This window comes from Arctopsyche grandis, chromosome 8 (assembly GCF_051622035.1).
Source record: "Arctopsyche grandis isolate Sample6627 chromosome 8, ASM5162203v2, whole genome shotgun sequence".
Lineage (NCBI taxonomy): Eukaryota > Metazoa > Arthropoda > Insecta > Trichoptera > Hydropsychidae > Arctopsyche > Arctopsyche grandis.
In genome coordinates this window covers 16,010,277-16,029,845 of record NC_135362.1, presented here as the reverse complement: position 1 = coordinate 16,029,845, position 19,569 = coordinate 16,010,277, and the positions used below count along the sequence as shown (strand labels likewise).

General features: G+C 37.5%; 4 protein-coding genes across 4 annotated transcripts; 2 read left to right on the top strand and 2 right to left on the bottom strand.

Moving 5' to 3' along the window:
• Positions 1–1,017: 1,017 nt before the first annotated feature.
• On the top strand, positions 1,018–4,429 carry Rpn13 (regulatory particle non-ATPase 13). Its single transcript, XM_077437188.1, has 5 exons — positions 1,018–1,491; positions 2,622–2,836; positions 2,909–3,105; positions 3,185–3,435; positions 3,507–4,429. Exons 1-5 carry the CDS (start codon positions 1,177–1,179, stop codon positions 3,711–3,713), a joined length of 1,185 nt encoding a protein of 394 aa, XP_077293314.1. The 5' UTR covers positions 1,018–1,176; the 3' UTR covers positions 3,714–4,429.
• Positions 4,430–4,712: 283 nt separating this feature from the next.
• On the bottom strand, positions 4,713–5,911 carry Nelf-E (negative elongation factor E). Its single transcript, XM_077436373.1, has 4 exons — positions 5,414–5,911; positions 5,199–5,345; positions 5,041–5,128; positions 4,713–4,968 (listed from the first exon to the last, which is right to left on the bottom strand). The coding sequence occupies exons 1-4, from the start codon at positions 5,851–5,853 to the stop codon at positions 4,816–4,818; spliced, it is 828 nt and encodes a 275-aa protein (XP_077292499.1). The 5' UTR covers positions 5,854–5,911; the 3' UTR covers positions 4,713–4,815.
• Positions 5,912–8,061: 2,150 nt separating this feature from the next.
• Positions 8,062–10,831, top strand: LOC143915294 (methyl farnesoate epoxidase-like). The gene is made up of 9 exons (XM_077435856.1): positions 8,062–8,159; positions 8,239–8,490; positions 8,823–9,048; positions 9,121–9,301; positions 9,385–9,496; positions 9,661–9,841; positions 9,923–10,040; positions 10,118–10,256; positions 10,571–10,831. Exons 1-9 carry the CDS (start codon positions 8,075–8,077, stop codon positions 10,756–10,758), a joined length of 1,482 nt encoding a protein of 493 aa, XP_077291982.1. The 5' UTR covers positions 8,062–8,074; the 3' UTR covers positions 10,759–10,831.
• A 1,146-nt stretch (positions 10,832–11,977) lies between these two features.
• On the bottom strand, positions 11,978–13,790 carry HDAC11 (Histone deacetylase 11). Its single transcript, XM_077435855.1, has 8 exons — positions 13,616–13,790; positions 13,408–13,531; positions 13,226–13,336; positions 13,047–13,138; positions 12,761–12,968; positions 12,528–12,694; positions 12,348–12,456; positions 11,978–12,275 (listed from the first exon to the last, which is right to left on the bottom strand). The coding sequence occupies exons 1-8, from the start codon at positions 13,621–13,623 to the stop codon at positions 12,108–12,110; spliced, it is 987 nt and encodes a 328-aa protein (XP_077291981.1). The 5' UTR covers positions 13,624–13,790; the 3' UTR covers positions 11,978–12,107.
• Positions 13,791–19,569: the final 5,779 nt, after the last annotated feature.

Sequence of the window (19,569 nt, the reverse complement as noted above, 5' to 3'; positions counted from 1 at the left end):
CATGTACGAAAGACGAGATATAAATGGGGTTGCGCAGATGCCATTTCGATGTACATTGATGATTGGCAATTCTTAAAATTGAGTTTTTCTGGCAAGTTTAAAATGGCAAAAGCCGAGACAAAAGTATGAAATGAGCATGCGGGCGCTTGGTCTTTTGCAGCGCAGGGATCTGGAGCATATCAGATGGTAATGACCCTTTTGTCTCCGTAGGAAATCGACTTCATTTTTCCTGTGTATGCTGTAAATGAAATTGAATTCAATCGGTCATCTTTTGTTTCTTAAGTATTAGGGTCGTGGTTTTATGGTAAAATCGTATTTCTTCGTACGTGTTTGATTTGATATTTAGATAGAACGAGATTGATTTTTATTATGGAATGATACATGTGTTCTCTAAAACTTTTAGGTCTCAACACGTGTGATTTAAGGTCTGTTCATACCTATCCAGCACGACCCGTATCTTGCAGGTGTCATGCAAGTGCGGATAGTATTCTTTGGTACTGTGGCGGCTCGCTATACGACATGGTCGAGTTTGATCACCTTCCTGCGAGTGGGGACCAACTCGGCTGTGTTCAGAGTAGCTACCTCACTCTGCCTTCAGCTGTCATAAATAAAACACGTGCATTAACATGCCAGTCGTCTCATTCGTTCATCCCCCATAGTACATTATATGGACATATTCATACTCCATTCGCGCATGCGCATTTACGCATTCATGCGCATTTACGCATTCATGCGCGTCCATATAGAGTGTACTAAAGAATATTGTCCATACTTGCAGGACACTTGCAGGATTTCGGTCGTGCTGGATAGGTATGAACAGACCTTTAATGTGCTACAAAATTTGTATAAACAAACACATGTACCCTTATGTGAAAGTTTTTATTCCGATCATACGGTTTTTCTTTAATAATCGTTTAAAAATGAACTGAAAAGCATGATAAAATAGACTAATATACAAATGAAGCGATTTAAAGTAAAAAAGTAATTGTAAATATGGCCGTGATAGACGTGGTTATAGTTGAAAAAGTGGCAGGAAGCTATGGCCGTAATAGAAGGTGCGTGATCGATGAGTCGGCAACGGCAACGGCAACTAGCTGGTGGGTTGCGGATCGCAAGCGTCTGTGTCAGTGTTCGTTGGTTGTCAGTGTCGCAGTGTCGCAGTGTCGCAGTGTCGCAATGTCAGGGGCTCTGTTCGTGGGGGGCAGCGGAGGGGGCGCGGCGAAGCACCTGGTGGAATTCCGCGCGGGACGGCTGGCGCTGCGGGACGGAGTGGTGACGGCCGACCGCCGGCGAGGACTGCTCTACCTCTTCCAGGGCGACGACTCGTTGCTGCACTTCTGCTGGAGAGACCGCAACACCGGACACGTCGAAGACGACTACATCCTCTTCCCGGGCGACTGCGAGTACGCTCGAGTCGCGCAGTGCACCACGGGCCGCGTCTACGTCCTCAAGTTCAACGCTTCCTCGAGAAGGCTCTTCTTCTGGATGCAGGTACTACCATCATTCACATCACCGATCACTGAATTGCACAATTTCTCAATTCTATTGTTGATTTCATTCATTTATTCATTCATTCATTCCGACCACTCTACACTCTACAATTCAATTACAATTATATTATAACAATATGTGCTACTTTTTTCTCGTTGTTCAATGCCGAGCGTCGTGGTTATTTCTATCTGGAATCTATTGGACTAGTGGATTCTGTGCCGAGTTGAGTTGCCGAGCCATCCCGTCAGTTATTTTATTTGATCCGACCATCTAGTGGGAGACCATCCTCTCACTCACTTTCCTAATGTTCCGTTGACTATAAGCTTCTCTAGAATTTACACATTCCTCCTGACAATATGCCAATAATAGGCAAGAATCCTTTTTCCAAACGTTGATTTCTTCATGCCATTGTATTGAGTCCATGAAATGCAGTGCAATGAAACGCATCCAACACCAGATTTTAAAGGCATCTAACCGGTCTCCGTGATGCGAATGCGAAAATCTAAAGATGGTAAACGCTACATACTCATGTACATACTTAATTAATTTGCGCGAGCAGAATACAACAGGAACAAGAGGAACAGGCTTTTCCTCCCGTGTTAATGTGCGCGCGCAGAATACGGGAGGAAAAGCCTGTTCCTCTTGTTCCTGTTTTATCCTGCTCGCGCAAATTAAGTGAGTATGTACCGTTTACCATGAACCCTTTTTTTTGATCTTTCGATTTTCGATCTTTGCCTTCCGATATTTGCGTTTTCAGTAATTTCACATTCCGACAATACTATGCAATCAACAGAGATCGCACTGGACGGATTTTCGTTTTACTTATTATAGAATAGTTTTTCCATATCTTCGTCATCACTGTTTTCACCGTTCCTATTCTTCTGCAAATTTCTGATTAACAAACTCATTTTGAAATAGAAACATCTAGGTAATTCAAATCGTTGACTTCGTCGTCGTCTTTCAAAGCAACCAGGATTTTGTTTGTATCTATCTTTAGGCCAGGGTGTTTACTCTCTATTTTTTTTATTCTACATAGTAGTTCGGCCATTTTATCATCATAGCTAGCCATTGACGTTGTTTCGTCTGCGAATCTTACATTAGAAATTAAATTTTTGAACAATTTTTTAAAGGAACCCAAGACTGATAAAGATGATGAATATTGCCGCCGAATCAACGAAGTGCTGAATAATCCCCCTTCAGTGGGTGGAGGCCGCAGTAGCAGCGGAGGTGCTCCGGATGGCGAACTGCAAAACATATTAAACAATATGTCGCAGCAACAGCTGATGCAACTTTTCGGAGGAGTAGGTCAAATGGGTGGCCTCTCTTCATTGTTGAGTACAATGGGGTAAATATTTTAACTTTAATTTCTTATGCTCCTCAAAGTATTTTGCATACTCATGCTTTTGTCGGTTTTCAGCCGTTCTCCTACTGGACAGAGCTCGCGCTCCAGCAGTAATGCGACGCCGACGAATCGTCCGCCTTCGGAAACCCCGAGAGCACCCTCACGTCCTCCGCGTGTTGTGCCGGTCACCGCACCGACCCCCACAACACCTTCAACCCCTAATACACCTAACACACCTAGTACTCAAACGCAACAACCTGCCACAACTAGAAGTAATTATACACATACATTTTATTAATGTTTTGGAAAATTTGTTGAATCGTCGTTAATAGCGCATTTTTGTAATTGCAGGTCAACCTATACATTTATCTGATCTACAGAAGTATTTATCTGGTTTGACCAATACTTCAAGTGATGAAGGCTCGTCTTCGAAACCTTCTACTAATGAAGTGGTAGACCTTGCTTCTGTGATATCTACACCGGAAGTCATCGCCACCGCAGGTCCACATGCTTCAGGCCTTATGGAGCATTTGCCCCCACCTGCTGCAGATCAACAACAAGACGATATAAAAACAACACTTCTTTCGCCGCAGTTTGCACAAGTAAGTTTTTATGTTATTTTAATTAATGTACTTACAGTAAAAGTATTAAAAAACGTATTTTATTATTCCAGGCAATGACTTTATTTTCCAACGCTATCGCATCTGGTCAATTAGGTCCAATTATTTCCCAGTTTGGTTTGGGGAGTGAAGCTGTTTTAGCAGCGCAAAGTGGTGACATGAAAGCCTTCATAAAAGCGTTAGAAAAGGAAGAAAGCAAAACAGATGAAAGTAAAAAGCCGAAAGAAAAAGATGAAGATGAAAATATGGCTCTAGATTAGCATTCAATTAACTGAATTTATATAAAAGCGTGGTTTTTTTTTTCACATCCTAATTATAATTAATTACAAATTATTCTTTACTATTGGATTGTATTAGCATTATTATTATTCCAAATAAACGTATAATGGCAATAATGATTTTATCATACATGACTTACCTTGTCTGCATTTATATACTTCCACACAACATAAAGAAAAAAGAATTACATATAATCAGTATATAAACTTATAAAAAAAATTAATATTAGTATATTTAAAAAAAATATACAATTTTTGAGATTTGCAATAGATAATTTTGTTACTACATATATGTACGTTTGTAGTTCAACTATAATTCTTTTAACAGCTTTACTTAAATATAATGTAAAAATGTAAGCTGTGAATGCAGAGTATTGACATTCAAAAACTTTTGTGAATACTAGCACCCAATAATAAAACCAATAAATTAAACCGTCTTACTCACTCGTCATATTATTGCGTAATTGGTTGAGAATGAAAACTTTTTTATATTTATACATACATATGTATATTCATATAAAGTTATTGGTCAAATTTATGTATGATCAAATTTTCATTACATTCTACATTAATAATATTTTTTTTCATTATGCATTGCTTAATTGGAAATGCATATGTATTGTAATTTCTGTAATTTAGATCCTGTAATAAATTTTCATGAAAAGAAAATAAAATAAAATGAACTATATTTCAGATTTTATTTCGTTTTTATCTTTTTTTTTTAATTTACTAATTTAACATCCGAAATCTACACTGATAATTTGAATTATTTAAATTTTGCGTAATTATTTTTAAAAATATAGTTTTAGAAACGGGCAATATTAGAATTTTTTTTAAAATTGACTAATTTCAAACAAAATAACCAAAGAAAAATTGCTGCGTTTTATTGAAAATATATATAAAAGAGGTTTCGATAACTTAGGGACGTTTGGAATTGAGACTGTTTTTAAACTAAAAACTTCTTAAAATATCTATTGGGACGTAAAAAAGTTAAAAGCACATTTTTTATTATTACAATAATAAAAATATAATACGTATATATATATAATTCTAGTTACTTATAAATACATAAAAAAACTAATATTTAAGCTGAAAACAAATCTTCATATGACACGATATTTCTACCATCTCTATGAGGTCCTTTCTGTGAATGTGATGCGGCAAGTGTACACCAGGCTGATGATGAAGATGCTTCGTTTATGCGTTCCATCTGAGGTTGTCTTCTAGCCATGGAAACCTAGGACGATAAGAAATAAATAAAATCGATACTTAACAACATCCATACATCAGCTTGGAAACATCTTTATACCTCGAGTTGAATTCCAGAAGCCATTGTGCCATTCATTTCAGCAATCGCTCGTTGCGCAACATCGTGTCTATCAAACGTTACGAAACCTCTGTGCAGAAAAATTGGATTAAACATTATGAAAAAAGAAAACTACATCATTTAATATGTAGGTGTAATACCTATGTTTTTCGATTTCCATAGATATATTAACAATTGCACCGAATGTTCCCAAATGCTTTCTCAAAAATTCTTCGGATATTTTGTGTCCAGAAACAAAAACAGTGTTTCCACCACCTTTCGTCTTCAAAGGTTCTACTCGTTCCTCCCTAAACGTTATCATATGAATATAAAATGGTATATGATATATGAAGAAAAATGATAAATAAAGGAGTACTTGTCGCGGGCTACTACGAAGGAGTCATAAAGAGAAGTAGCAGGTCTCGTAGGCTTAACTTCCGGTGGTTCCCCGGGAGCGGAACCTGGGCTGGCAGGGCTCGCAGGTGGCGCAGTGCCTCCGGAAGCTCCCGAACCCGCGCTGAAGGGCGTGTAATGAGCTCCAGGTCGTCGGTCTCGAGCGGCTCTGGGTCGCTTGAAGGCTTGCGGAGTTTTGGATCCTGCAGGTCCCAAGGCTCCGATAGCACCGGATTTGAGTAGCTTCCGGGCATATTCACGGGCGTCTCGTGCTCCAACCACTCCCGTCCCAGTGGCTGCTGGCTCGGGTCGCGCTGTCTTCAACGCCACCACCGCTTTCTTTTTCTTTTTCAACTTCTGGTATTTTGCTTGCAGCATCAGCTCCTCCTCGGTTAAATTTGTGGGAAAGTGCAAATACACCATTGCTAAACTTTAAACCAAACGTCAAACTCAGTCTCGGCGGCCAATCTGACAGTTCACTGTTTACGATGCACCGGTGAACCTAACACGGAATGTAATGGCTACTACCCTTATAGCTACATAAATATTGAATTTTGTAATTTCCATGAAAATACTATAAGAATATACCACATAAATAAATATTTGTATCATGGTTACGGTGACCATATTTTAGGAGAAAATAAAAGACATGTATAGTGGTGGATTAAGTAAATGGGGGGGGGGGGGGGGGAGGCCCAAGCGCCCCCGTTTTTCCCATTTCCGTTCCCGTTTTTGGGATTTTTTTTTCACAGTAATCTTCCCGGTCATGCATACAACAAATCCTGAAAGTTCCATCGTAATCGGTTGAGTGGTTTAGGAGCCTATACGAGAAAGACAGACAGAGGGACAAACAGACATTTAATTTTATATATATATAGATTATGTATATACATTTTTCGTCCAAGGCACTATTACGTGAAAGGTAATTAAATTTTCATTTGTATAATTTTTGACAAAAATTATGAATTTTTAGATTAAATAACGGGTTTCCGGAAAACCATTAGGGTGACACCACTGCCTCCACCCACTTCTACGCAACAATTCTATGTAAAATAGGTATTAATTTAATTTATTCTTTTGGCTTACGAACGTATTGTGGACAACGATAATAATTTGTAAGTTGTAAATTTTGGTAGAAAAGGTCCATTTCGGGGCTCCCAAGATTCAGGGGATCCAAGAGCGCGCTTATTTTCATGTATGATAAACCGCCGCTGCATATCTAATATATAATTTCGAAAGAGACTTTGTAAGTTTGTAAATTTGTAACTATTGTTGGTTGGTTGGTTGAACTTCGTAAACAACACAAAGTTTCTATGACGACATGGGGACGGGTGGTGCCATGGGGTGCCGGTGGGGGGCGTGAAAAGGTGGCGGGCTGCGCCGGGGGGGCCGCCGGATTCTGGTTATATATAATTTCGAAAGAGACTTGTATGTAAGAAATATTGGTTGGGAACTTCGTAAACAAGTCAAAATTTCTATGACGAGTCGTTTTTATTTTCGATTCAAATAAATTTAATAAAAAAACAAATGAATATTTACTATTAGATTCGCCATTTTTACGCTGTTTATATTACAAATACTGAGCGAAGCCGGGTAAAACAACTAGTGTACAATATATGAAACTGTTTCATAACATAAAAAAGTTATTTGCACATGTTGGTTTCATCAAAACTTAAAATTTTTATATCATTTATTATAAAATAATAGCATGCTATATATTGGTTTTTAGCATTAATTTTGATATTTTTCATAATTCTAAATTAATAAATTCACTGGCAACACAGACCAACCAAATCGTAATAAATGCGATCAGAATATTGTATCAAATATTCCTTTTTCAGTTCCGGATCTGGATTTCCGTTTCAGTTCTGGTTCCTGATTCCTTTTTCACTTCCGGATCCCAACTCGTTTTTCAGTTTCGGTTCCAGATTTCTTTTTTCAGTTCTGGATCTGGATTCCTTTTTCAGTTCTGGTTATGGATTCCTTTTTCGGTTCCGGATTCATTTTTAATTTCCAATTTCAGTATCAATTACTGGTTCCAATTCGTTTCTGATTGGCTGTGGCTAAATATTATTTTTTTTCAATTAAAATAAATTTAGTAAAAAAAACAAAAATAATGTTTACTATTAGATTAGCCATGTTTAAGCGGTTTATATTACAAATACCGAGCGAAGCCGGGTAAAACCACTAGTGTCTTATATTTATAAAAGTATTCAAAAACTCATTCTTACAAATCCTTTTGTTAAATGCTGTTTTGTTGAACAAAAATATTCAATAGTTATTTTTAGACATACTTTGAACTCAATGTAAATATGTACATTGTACATAAATATATTCATTCACATGCCTTTTCAATTTAAAAATAACTAAAACATTGATAAAAATCAGTATGTTATAGGTCACACAACAATAAAATTTACATTATGGTTTACTAAATAATTGTATAAAAGAGATGACAATGGAAAAAATATTTTAGTTATCATCAATAGTAGCTGTCGAACACTAGTGAACGTAACGTAAAATTTGTTAAACTAAATAAGTGCATATCAAAAAATGAGTACATATATATTTTGAAAATATTATCGTTGTATAGTGTTGATTCAGTAATACGTAATCATTTTTTAGAAACTTTAAATCTTCAATTATGTTTTTAATAATACTAACGAGCGTTGTGTTATTTGTATTTTGGGCACTTAAAGATTCAAGGAGACCTTCAAATTTTCCGCCTGGTACTATAATAACAAATTTTAAAAGTAGTTTGTTTAAGTTATATTAAAAATTGAAAATAAATTATATTACTGATTTTAGGTCCCAATTGGTTACCTTTTGTTGGCAATATTACAACAATAGCTAAGAAACTAAAAATTACTGGGTACCATCATTTAGTATGGGATGATATGATTAAAACTTATGGGCCTATAGTGGGCCTCAAGTTAGGTAAAAGAAAAGTAGTCCTTATATCTGATACAGATTTGATCAAAGAAGTCTCTATAAGGGACGAATTTCAGGGAAGGCCAGATGGTTTTTATTGGAGACTACGAGCACAAGGTGGACGTTTAGGTTGATATTTTTTTTATATATTTATTGTTTCAGAAATAATAATAAAATACAATATAATATTAGTGAATTATAAGTTTTATAGCATGGACTTGTTTCCACTTTGATGAAAACTATCGACTTTTGTTATTCCAATAAGTCCATATATTTGGTAAAAGTCGTATAGTCTAATTTTATGACTGTGGAATAAACACAAAAAAGTCTTTTGAAGAAAGAAAACAATCATTCCGAATTATCATATAATTTGAAATTTTCCAAGAAGAAAATTAGCCGCAAGAGTTATTGCAGTACCAAAATATCTTTACCTTTAATTTATACTTTATTAAAATTTGCAGGTATAGTTTTCAACGATGGACCAGATTGGATTGAACAAAGAAAATTTTCATTGATACATTTGAAAAAATTGGGAATTGGTAGTACTGCAATGGAAGATTTAATCATAGCAGAAATTTTGTATTTCATTGAGTGGTTAAAAACTAATTCTGATTCCCCTATTAATATTTCCCGCATTTTCACCATCCCTGTATTAAATATAATATGGACTTTAATTGCTGGCAAAAGGTAGGTGAATTTTTTTGCGATGTGATCATAAATTGTAATAATTTTAATATAAATGTTTATATTATTATTTAGATATGACCGCAAAGACAAAAAATTATTAACAGTATGTAAATCGATAGATGACAATTTTCAAAGGATTGACACTTCTGGTGGAATTTTACATCATTTTCCTATTTTGAGATTTATAGTGCCCAAGGCGAGTGGCTACGAAGCATTACTCGCAAATAATTACACTATGTGGAATTTTCTTACAGTAATTTGAAGAATTTCTAGAAATACAATTTATATTATTTTCTTTAAGTATATGTATATAATAGATTTGTTAAACCGTTATAGGAAACTATAGATGAACACAAGCAAACGATTCAACCTGGAAAAACAAGAGATTTTATTGATGCATATCTTCATGAAATTAACCACGAAAACAATGATAACACTACTTTTACAAGTATTATTTACAATTTCATATATTTACAGCAAATATGTATCTATACATATGTACAATGTACATATTCATACACAAATTCCATGTTTCAAATATCATATGTAACACACATATACATGTATGTATGTAAATATACAGGTAATTAAAATAAATAGTTATTTTTTAAGATAATCAACTACATGTTGTATGTTTGGACTTCTTGCAAGCTGGAAGTGATACTACAGGCAATACTTTAGAGTTTTTAATTTTCTATCTGACCCAAAATCAAGAAGTTCAACAAAAAGTTTATATGGAAATTGATCAAGTTGTTGGAAAATGCGCGCAACCAAACTATGAGGATCGATTAAGGTTTAAAAAATGAAATTTTTTATGATGATTCAATAGGAGAACACATTTATAAGAAAACTATGCTATATATTTCGACTTTAGAATGTCATATACGTCTGCAGTAATTATGGAAGTGCAACGGTTAGCGAATATTGCTCCTACTGGCGTTCCTCACCGGGCTAATTCCGATGCTCAATTAGCTGGTTATAAAATACCTAAGGTTCATAATTTAATATTATATTATATTGACAAATCTCTATTGAAATTTGGCATATAATCTAAATAAATATTTTGAAGGATTCAACCATATTATTACTATTTTACAACATGCACATGGACAAAAATTGGGAAGATCCAGATATTTTCCGACCCGAAAGATTTTTGGATGATCAAGGAAATCTCATAAGCAACGACAGATTTGCCCCATTTGGAATTGGTTTGTATTGTTTGATTATAACTAAACAGTTTGACTCTACAACTAGGATTCCTCGATTAAACGAGTATCCGAAAACGCAAATATCGGAAGGCAAAGATCGAAAATCGAAAGATATTAAGTCGAAAGATCAAAAAAAAGGGTGCATGGTAAACGGTACCTATGTATTTATAATATATATATCAGTGGCATGCGGTGAAATAATCACTAATGTCAATATTTCTCAAGTTTTTTTTCTTTCTAATAGCAGATCTACACAAATATATAAATATAATTCCCATCTCCGAACACATGTTAAATGAATTTTATTGTTTTAGGAAAGAGGCGATGCCCCGGTGAGAATTTGGCGAGAAAAAATATATTTCTCTTTTGCGTTTATTTATTACAATATTTCAACCTACTCCCAGCACCTTCTTTTGATATTAATAAAAAAATTGAAATTGTAAATGGAATAACACTGAGTCCAAAGTCATTTGAAATCATATTCAAACCTAGAATAAAATAAAATAAAATATTTTTTTACCACAATTTATATTTATACTCACCAGAAAAATATAACACCTTTTCAATACATCTTAAATTGAAGTTTTTTTAAAACAAACAACTTTATCGAGAAAAATAAATTGTTTCAAATTCAATAACATGTTTTTATACTGAATATATTACAAGAAATTACTCTTCATAAATAAGAAAATACTTTGTAAATAACAGTAAATATGCAAGTAAAACAAGTGACTCCTTAATTATGGCAATTAATTGCGAAATTAAGTAATTAATGTAATTAAACATATGTACACATATTATTGTATAATTTATAAGAAATATCTAGAAACATAGAGAAACTGAATTAGTAACAATAATTTTATTTATTGCCATGACTATAGTATGTACATATGTACGACGGGGTAGCCAAAATTTTGATTTTTAAAATTGTTTCTTCAGTTAAACATTTTCATAATTCAATCACCCACTTAGAGACTTGCCATTAGACACAGTACCCTTGTCTCAAAACAATTTCCTGTTCTTAAAGCAGTTGAGGAACTTGTTAAACTTAAGTCCATCGTTTTTGAGACGGTGGACAGGTGGACAACATAGAGCAAAAAATATATATTTCCAATTGGACAAAACTACGGAAGTTAAACTCGTTTTAAAAATATACGTAATTTACACAAAATTGGAACTTGGAATATAAGAACCTTAAGAGGGCTGAACACCAACGCCTTGTCCATACAAACGTATTATACTTCTCCCTTCCACAATTATGGCACTAGAGAAATTATTTTTAATATGCTATGGATATCCACCATTGGCATGCATCTGTGCTTTTATTTTTTTGATTAGTTATTTTTTATAGGAGCTAAGAGCCGCCAAACATCTATAAAATCGCCTCTTTTTTACACCCACGAAAAGAGTCCAGCGTGCTTATTTAACGGTCGATTTAAAAAAAAATTCGCGCACAGTTGCATAGAAAATATCTTTCTCATACCGATGATGAAATTTTTTTAAAAATTGGTCCAGTTTCGGAGGAGAAAATTGGAGAATACGAAACCTCAATTTTGTCAATTTAAAATACGTATTATCTGGTCGAAGCGCAACTGTCACATTCACTCAATATATATATTGATATATATTGTCGCATTCACTCAATATATATATATCGAAGAAAGGAACGGCAACGAAATTAAGGTTTCGGGTGTACAGCCCTCTTAAATGATGGTGGAAAATTGATAGCTTAAATTATAAAAGTGTTTTATTGAATATCCTCTCATACATGTATACATGATTCCAATTTAAAAACAAATACATTTAAATTTTTATTTACAATATATAATAATTAAAATTGATAAAATTTGTTTATGAATTATGAAATTTCGGTAAATATCCCAATGAATCTAAATTTAATATTGAATTTGCAATTATTCTTGCCGTTCTCTTTAAATAACCACCACTCATCAGCATCACTATAGGTATTTTCTTTTCTTTACATATTCGAAAAACTAATTCATCCCGTCTCATAATACCCTGAAATTCGTATATATTTTTACAATTGTTTATATTAAATTAAATGAATATTATATTTTAAAGTATACTTACAATATCAGATATACGTAGCAAACCCAATGGATCTCCAGCTAGTATATCAGTTCCAGCGTTATATATTAGAACATCTGGATGAAATTCACTGAAAGCTCTACTCAAACCACTAAAAAATAAGAAAATCTTGGAAACATAAAACAAACTTTAAATATTTGTAAATTATACACATTAACTTACCATTGGAGTTTAGCTATATACAGATCGTCATCTGTTCCGCAATGCAATTCTATTTTGCATCTTATCGCTCGTTTTACTTTGTGGGCTCTAGGATAAATATCTGCATTATACATGTCCAGTATATATACATTTTCGTCACCCAAAAAATCTAATTCGTATCCGTTACCCTAAATAGAAACATAAACATTGCAATAAAAATATTTAATGTAAGTAAACTTTATTGTAGCACAAACCTGGTGGGCATCTAAATCTACTATCATCGCATTTCGGACTCCTTTTCCACTGTGAAACAAAAATTTGATCAATAAAGTAATATCAGCATACGGACAAAATCCAGCTCCCTTATTGGCACTACAATGATGAAATCCTCCACCAATATTGATTGCCCACCCTCTATCGATCGCTAATTTTCCAGCTAAAATACTTCCACCAGTCTGAAAACTATTGAAAGGTTTACTGTCTTTAAAATATTTGATGATTTTAATGCTAATTTAAAGTGAATTTGTTTTATATATTTACCGCATTGGTTTCAAATATCCAGTCTGAACAAAATAATTAGGTACAAATACAAGAGGAGCAACTTCAGCGATTCTAGCTACATTCACACTCCACTAAAAGTATATACATAAAGTAAAATGACACAATATGAATACAAATTTAATTAAAAGAATACAAATAATAACATCGTATTTTCATACTTTCAAAGTATTCAAATATTTTCTAGAATGCACAACTAGTAAATCATCTTCGTCTGCCTCTAAAGGTTTCGTCACCATATCTTTCGTCAGCATTCCGGCTTCCACAAGATACTGAATAAAATGTTAAGTAGCCAACAACATAAAAGTTAACTACATGGTACACATATTATCAAAGTAGATACCTCATATATGTGACCCCATTTAGACGAATCAAAAACATGAAGTTTTTCAAGACCCATAAATTTTACGTTGTATTCTTTTCTGTATACAATTGGTAATTGTCGGGGCAATATGTCGAAATATAGGCTAAAATTGGGAAAACTTCAATTCAAACAATGTTTAAAATAACAAAATTGTCAATGTTTTTGATAAAATGAGCAATGAACTAACCTAGACATTATTAATGTCGAAAATGTATTAAACTTTCACTGAATTTTTATAAAACTCAATAAACATGAGTATGGGAATATCATGTAATGAAACATTTTGTAGAAAACTGCAAATTCATAATTCTAGAAGCAAATAAAATTGAACTGTCAGTCTGTCATTGAACAGCTGATTTTTTAAATGTGGCTACTCGAAAAAATATAGTAAGCACTGGTGCCTTGTTTCTTCCTTTAATAATATTGTTTTTGATATTCTTTTACTCTTTGAGTTATTGGAAACTTCTAATACATTGAGATTTTTTTAAAAATCGATTCTACTCATTAGTGAAAAAAATCGCTCGCGCTCTCTCTTATATAATTTACTATCATACCCCTTAAGAAGTTTAATATAATGTTTGTTCAACCTATTTTCCTGTTTGATATATTGTTAATTAAATCTATAGACTAGACATTGATAACTAGAACTAATTATTTATTGGGAAGTCAACTTTTATTTATGATTTCTAGTTTACGCACAGTTGAATTTGTCCATGTTAAGAGTAGCCAATGGAACTCGTTTAGCTTAAATAATGTGTATATCTTGATGCGCCGAAACATACTGTAGGCAGGGAAGGAGTTTTGATCGTTTCACGGCCTATGAAAAAACAGTTGTGTTTGTAAGAGGATCGTTTATTTTATATACCCATACAATTGAGTTCGATGATCACATCCCAAATGTGAACGGCTTCCAGGATAACACCTGCTACAAAAATCGCTCGCGTGGTCTCCTATCGCACGAAAATTCGTCACACAGGAAAAACTTTGTACAAAAAACTGCCCGAATATACAAAATTAATTTTGGACGACGTAACTTAACACAATTTCCATCATTGGCTACTATTGCTAATGAAATACAAGATAATGATCTTTACATACATATATATTGAACATTTGAAGCAGCTTCATGAGGATATGCAAGTTAGATTTAATGATATTATAATATGAATGTAATATGAATGCACAGTCATATGAATGCACAAGTAAGATTTAAACAAAAAAAAGATAATTTTTCGAACAGCACTGAAATAGCGAGTATATTTCCGAAACTTTGCGAGAAGGCAAGTTTATATTTCACTGCATTTTCTACATCTTATCTCGTCGAATCTGGATTTAGTCCTGGGCACAAGAATCACATTATAAAATTATCTTTCAATGTATTATTTCAAATTTAAAACTTATCTCTCAGTCAGTCAGTCGTGATTCAACGAGATTGCAGAACCGCGTAGAACCCACTACTTCACGAACGCCTGGAGGACTACGTGTAGTCCTCCAGGCCAATTCACAGCTGTACAGACGCCAGGGGTCCTTAACTCGAGAGACGCCTGAAGTCGGTTTGTGAGATAGCTCGTGGTAAGCGTGGGCGGGGCTGGTTTCCTCAAAGTGCCTTCCTTCGTCGTCGGTGGTCTGGTCTCTGCTGATGTCGGCTGCTCTGCTCTGTCCCTTTCTCCTTCGTAGTGTGCGTGGGATGCGTGATGTGGAAAAAGGGAGGGAAATTGTAAACCAATGAAAACAGGGCGTAAATATGATCACAATGATTATATTTCCACGTTGAATGTACATAGAGCAAACAGGGGGAAAGAGGGGGGGGAGTCAACAAAGAAACCACGCGTGCTTTTTGTGGTTAGCCACGCGTAGCTGAGTTGTCTGCCTTCTGGACGAAGACAGACCAGGCTTCCTCTGGCGCACACCGGACGGATACTGGAGCTGGTCTCCAAGTATCGTCTCAACCCACCAGTCTCCAGCTGGTGGTCGGTGGCAAGGAGCGAGGGCCACGCAAAACACCCAGTGTTTACGCGCCAAACCGTTGTAGGCGGGGTACGTTGTGTTGACCGTATCCCGGCCTAACGAAACACTGTTGTGTGGTTCAAAGATGGGGTCACCAATGTAGGCGGGGTACGATGTGTTGACCGTGCTGTTGAATGATCAGAAGGTTGCGTAGATCACGTCGGGGTAGTACCAATGTAGGCGGGGTAGCGATGTGTTGACCGTATCCCGGCCTAACGAAACACTGTTGTGCTAGTTTTATAAAGTTTTATTGTTTGCCTATGGTTGTACAAAGGTATAGTATTTGTGGGCAAAAGTATGTCGTTCAGCGGTCTCTGGATATGGTAGAGTGTCGCTGGCTCGGCATTCAGCTATGTTCAGAAGGTCTCTGGATGCGGCAGTGTGTTGCTGGCTCGTTGTTCGGCTATGTTCGGAAGGTCTCTGGATACGGCAGTGTGTTGCTGGCTCGTCCGGCTGGTTGATCTTCCAAGTCCGCGTAGTGTAGTGGTGGCTGGTCAGGAGCTGTATGTTGACTGGTCTGCTGTTGTGTGTCGACGCTTGCTGCTGTGGGTCGACTGGCGTTGTTTGGGTTGTACCTCCTTTTATAGTGTTTTTGGAATGCTTGGTGGAAGTGGTTATTGACGCGTACGAGAGGAATTTTGTTTTCGTCGAGGCGTCGAATTTTCTGGAATGCTTGATGGAAGTGGTCGTACGAGCATTTAGTTTATTGATGCGTACGAAAGGAATTTTGTTTTCGTCGAGGCGTCGAATTTTCTGGAATGCTTGATGGAAGTGGTTATTGACGCGTACGAGAGGAATTTTGTTTTCGTCGAGGCGTCGAATTTTCTGGAATGCTTGGCGCCTTTCCGCTCGATGTATTTTAATGGTGGCGGCGTGTTTCGACCGTTTTGGTTCCACTCGACTGGTAGGGGCGTTCCGCCTGAGTTTAATATAATGACTGCAGGTGCATGTCGTCTGGGTTTCGGGAATGTAGTTTGTTGTTGCGGAATATTCTCGAAGGTTTCGATGACGATGACGACGACGAGATTCCTACACCGTTATCGACAACTGTCAGTGGCCGTTACGGTGGCCAGCACAAAAATATATCGGCCAACTCGTGGGTGGTAAGGCCACGAAAGCCGACCATCAGACGTAGTCTGAACATACTCCCCCCGTTGGAATCCAGAGGATCGGATTCCAAAACAAATGAATCAATAGTGCACAAGAGACTAATGAAACATGACAAATGAGATAACAAAAGAACACAACAACAAAGACATAAACAATACACAATCAGTAATCAGAACAAAGGTTCGTCCACCGTCAATTGTCCCGCTGTACATTAACAGCTGACTAAGCCTGCAAGAAACAAACAAGAAAGTAGACAAACAAACAAACAAACAAAAAACAACAAAAAACCAACACCAGTGCTAGGTAACAATATTTTTTAATCGTTACATGTCCCATATGCATTGATAGCTTCATTACCAGCACCAATCAACAAACAAGAGACAAAAAACTAAATGAAAACACATTGAAATGAAGCCATAACACAAATGAAAGACGCCAACTTTAATGTGGGACGTTTTGAACGTTCGCCACTCCGTTGCACAAATTCACTGAGTGCTGCTCGACTGGCAGTCGAGCTACTCGCCGGACTGCTCGCTTGGTGTTGCTGATGGAGGAGTAGTATGACCTAGAGTAGTAACATCGCATGATAGGCGTCGCTGCCTATCACCATATCCACTGTACCGGGAGTATCGAATGACGGATCGGCAATTGGGAGATGAAGCGGCAAATGGCTCCGAATCTCGGACACGTTGCGCGATGGAAGTTGATTCGCGATCTCGGGCATGATTGCGCAATCGAGATCAACACTGGAGCCCTGATTGGGGATGCGCGGTAGAATTCGAATTACCGCGCCACTAGTAATGGACGTCCTATTTGAACCTATTCCTACCAGGTTGACGTCCATCCTTTTCGACTTTAATGGTGCTATGGAGGATGAACGAATGAGACGACTGGCATGTTAATGCACGTGTTTATTATATGACAGCTGAAGACAGAGTGAGTAGTAGCTCTCCGAACCCAGCCGAGTTGGTTCCCACTCGCAGGAAGGCAACCAAACTCGACCATGTCGTATAAGCGAGCCACCACATCACTCCCCCCCCAGCATCAGCGATACCAAAATTACAAAGAAACAAATTTTACAATAGAAAAAAAATTATTGTTACACAAAGAGAAAAAATTATTACGTGGGGAGAAAAAAAATTGTTGACGTGGGTCATCCGCTGTGTACATAGGTGTACCGCCCTGAATGGTCGGTAGATTCGAGGGCGGTGACGTCGCGAGCAGGACGGTGGCTGGTCCGATGGTCGCGCCGATGCGATGCGATGCTGCGGCGGCGCCGCTCTTCCGAGGCTGATGTCGGTTGGTGGGGCGGCGGGGGCGGCAGGGGCATCGATGTGGTTGATGATACTCCGAGCTGGACTGTGAGTCGTTGTGGCTCGTGGAGGTGTTGTAGCGCTACCGCCCGTCTCGGCGTGACGACGCTCGTGGGGACGGACGTGGCCTTGATGATGATGATGATGATGGTGCTGAGGTGGTGTATGTCTTGTGGTGCTGGATGACCGTTCTATGTGTAGTGGATCGCGCATGACTCCACATCCAGCTGTCAAGATCGTCGTCTCATTCGCTCCCCCATTTTTTTAAGCACCTGTCATCGACGTTGTGGCTGGACGTCGGTAGGTAGGTAGGTAGCCGTGTCTGCTCGTTTATTGTCACCCGCGGGCCGCGACGCGTGTTGATGGCGATGGGGGGCGCGGCGGGTAGCTTCCCCGCCTGGCTCGGCGAGGCAGGGAGAAGCGGCATGGGATGAGCGGCATGTTGAAATTGATCGAGGCTGCGTGGCTCGATGTCGGGGGTCACCAGTATGGAGGATGAACGAATGAGACGACTGGCATGTTAATGCACGTGTTTATTATATGACAGCTGAAGACAGAGTGAGTAGTAGCTCTCCGAACCCAGCCGAGTTGGTTCCCACTCGCAGGAAGGCAACCAAACTCGACCATGTCGTATAAGCGAGCCGCCACAGTGCTTACGGACTAAACCAACGACGATTTTGGGCCAACTTTTTTAATCAGCAGGATAAAACCAGTAGCGTACAAAATATTGAAATAAGAATTAAATTAAAAAATTGAAATTAAATATCAAAATTAAGCTAAAAAGCGAGATTGAGCTAAAATTAGATCATCTGTTCAGACTATGTCTGATGATCGGCTTTCGTGGCTTTACGACCCACGATTTGGCCGATATATTTTTGTGCTGGCCACCCTGCGGTTGGCACACAAACTGACAGTTGTCAATAGCGGTTTGGCGCGTTAACACCCCGGTGTTTACGGGGCCCACCTCGCCACCGAAATCACCAGCTAGAGGCTGGTGAGGGTTGTGACGATACTTGGAGACCAGCTCCAGTATCCGTCCGGTGTGCACCAGAGGAAGCTTGGTCTGTCTTCGTCCAGAAGGCAGACAACTGAGCTACGCGTGGCTAACCTCAAAAGGCACGCGTGGTTACTTTGTTTACCCCCCCCCCTGTCCCCCCTGCTTGATCTCTGTATATATATATATAAAATACAGTCACCATACAAACAGAATTACAACCTGTTTTCATTAGTATACAATTTCCCGCCTTTGTCCTGTATCACACTCACTTACGCACACTGTACGAAGGAGAAAGGGACATAGCAGAGCAGCCGACATCAGCAGAGACCAGACCACCGACGACGAAGGAAGGCACCTTGAGGAAACCAGCCCCGCCCAAGCTTACCACTAGCTATCTCACAAAACCGACTCCGGGGGTGCTCTCGAGTTGAACATCCCTGGAGTCTGTACATTTGGTCCTTCGAAAGAGCCGGATTTCTTCAGAGCTGGTCTTCCAACGTCGTCTAATCTAGGTTGGTCGTAATTAGCATTTTTCTGTTGTTGTTGTGATTTTTGGTCGCCATTTTGTTTCTTTTCCCGTGTCCATTGTTTATTTTTTGTCGTGTCCAAAATGGAAGCACTTCGGAATACGCGGAAAAGCATTCGCGCTCGGTTAACGAGAAATGCGAACCATTTGGAGGGGGATCTGAGTATTTCCATGCTCAAAATCAGACT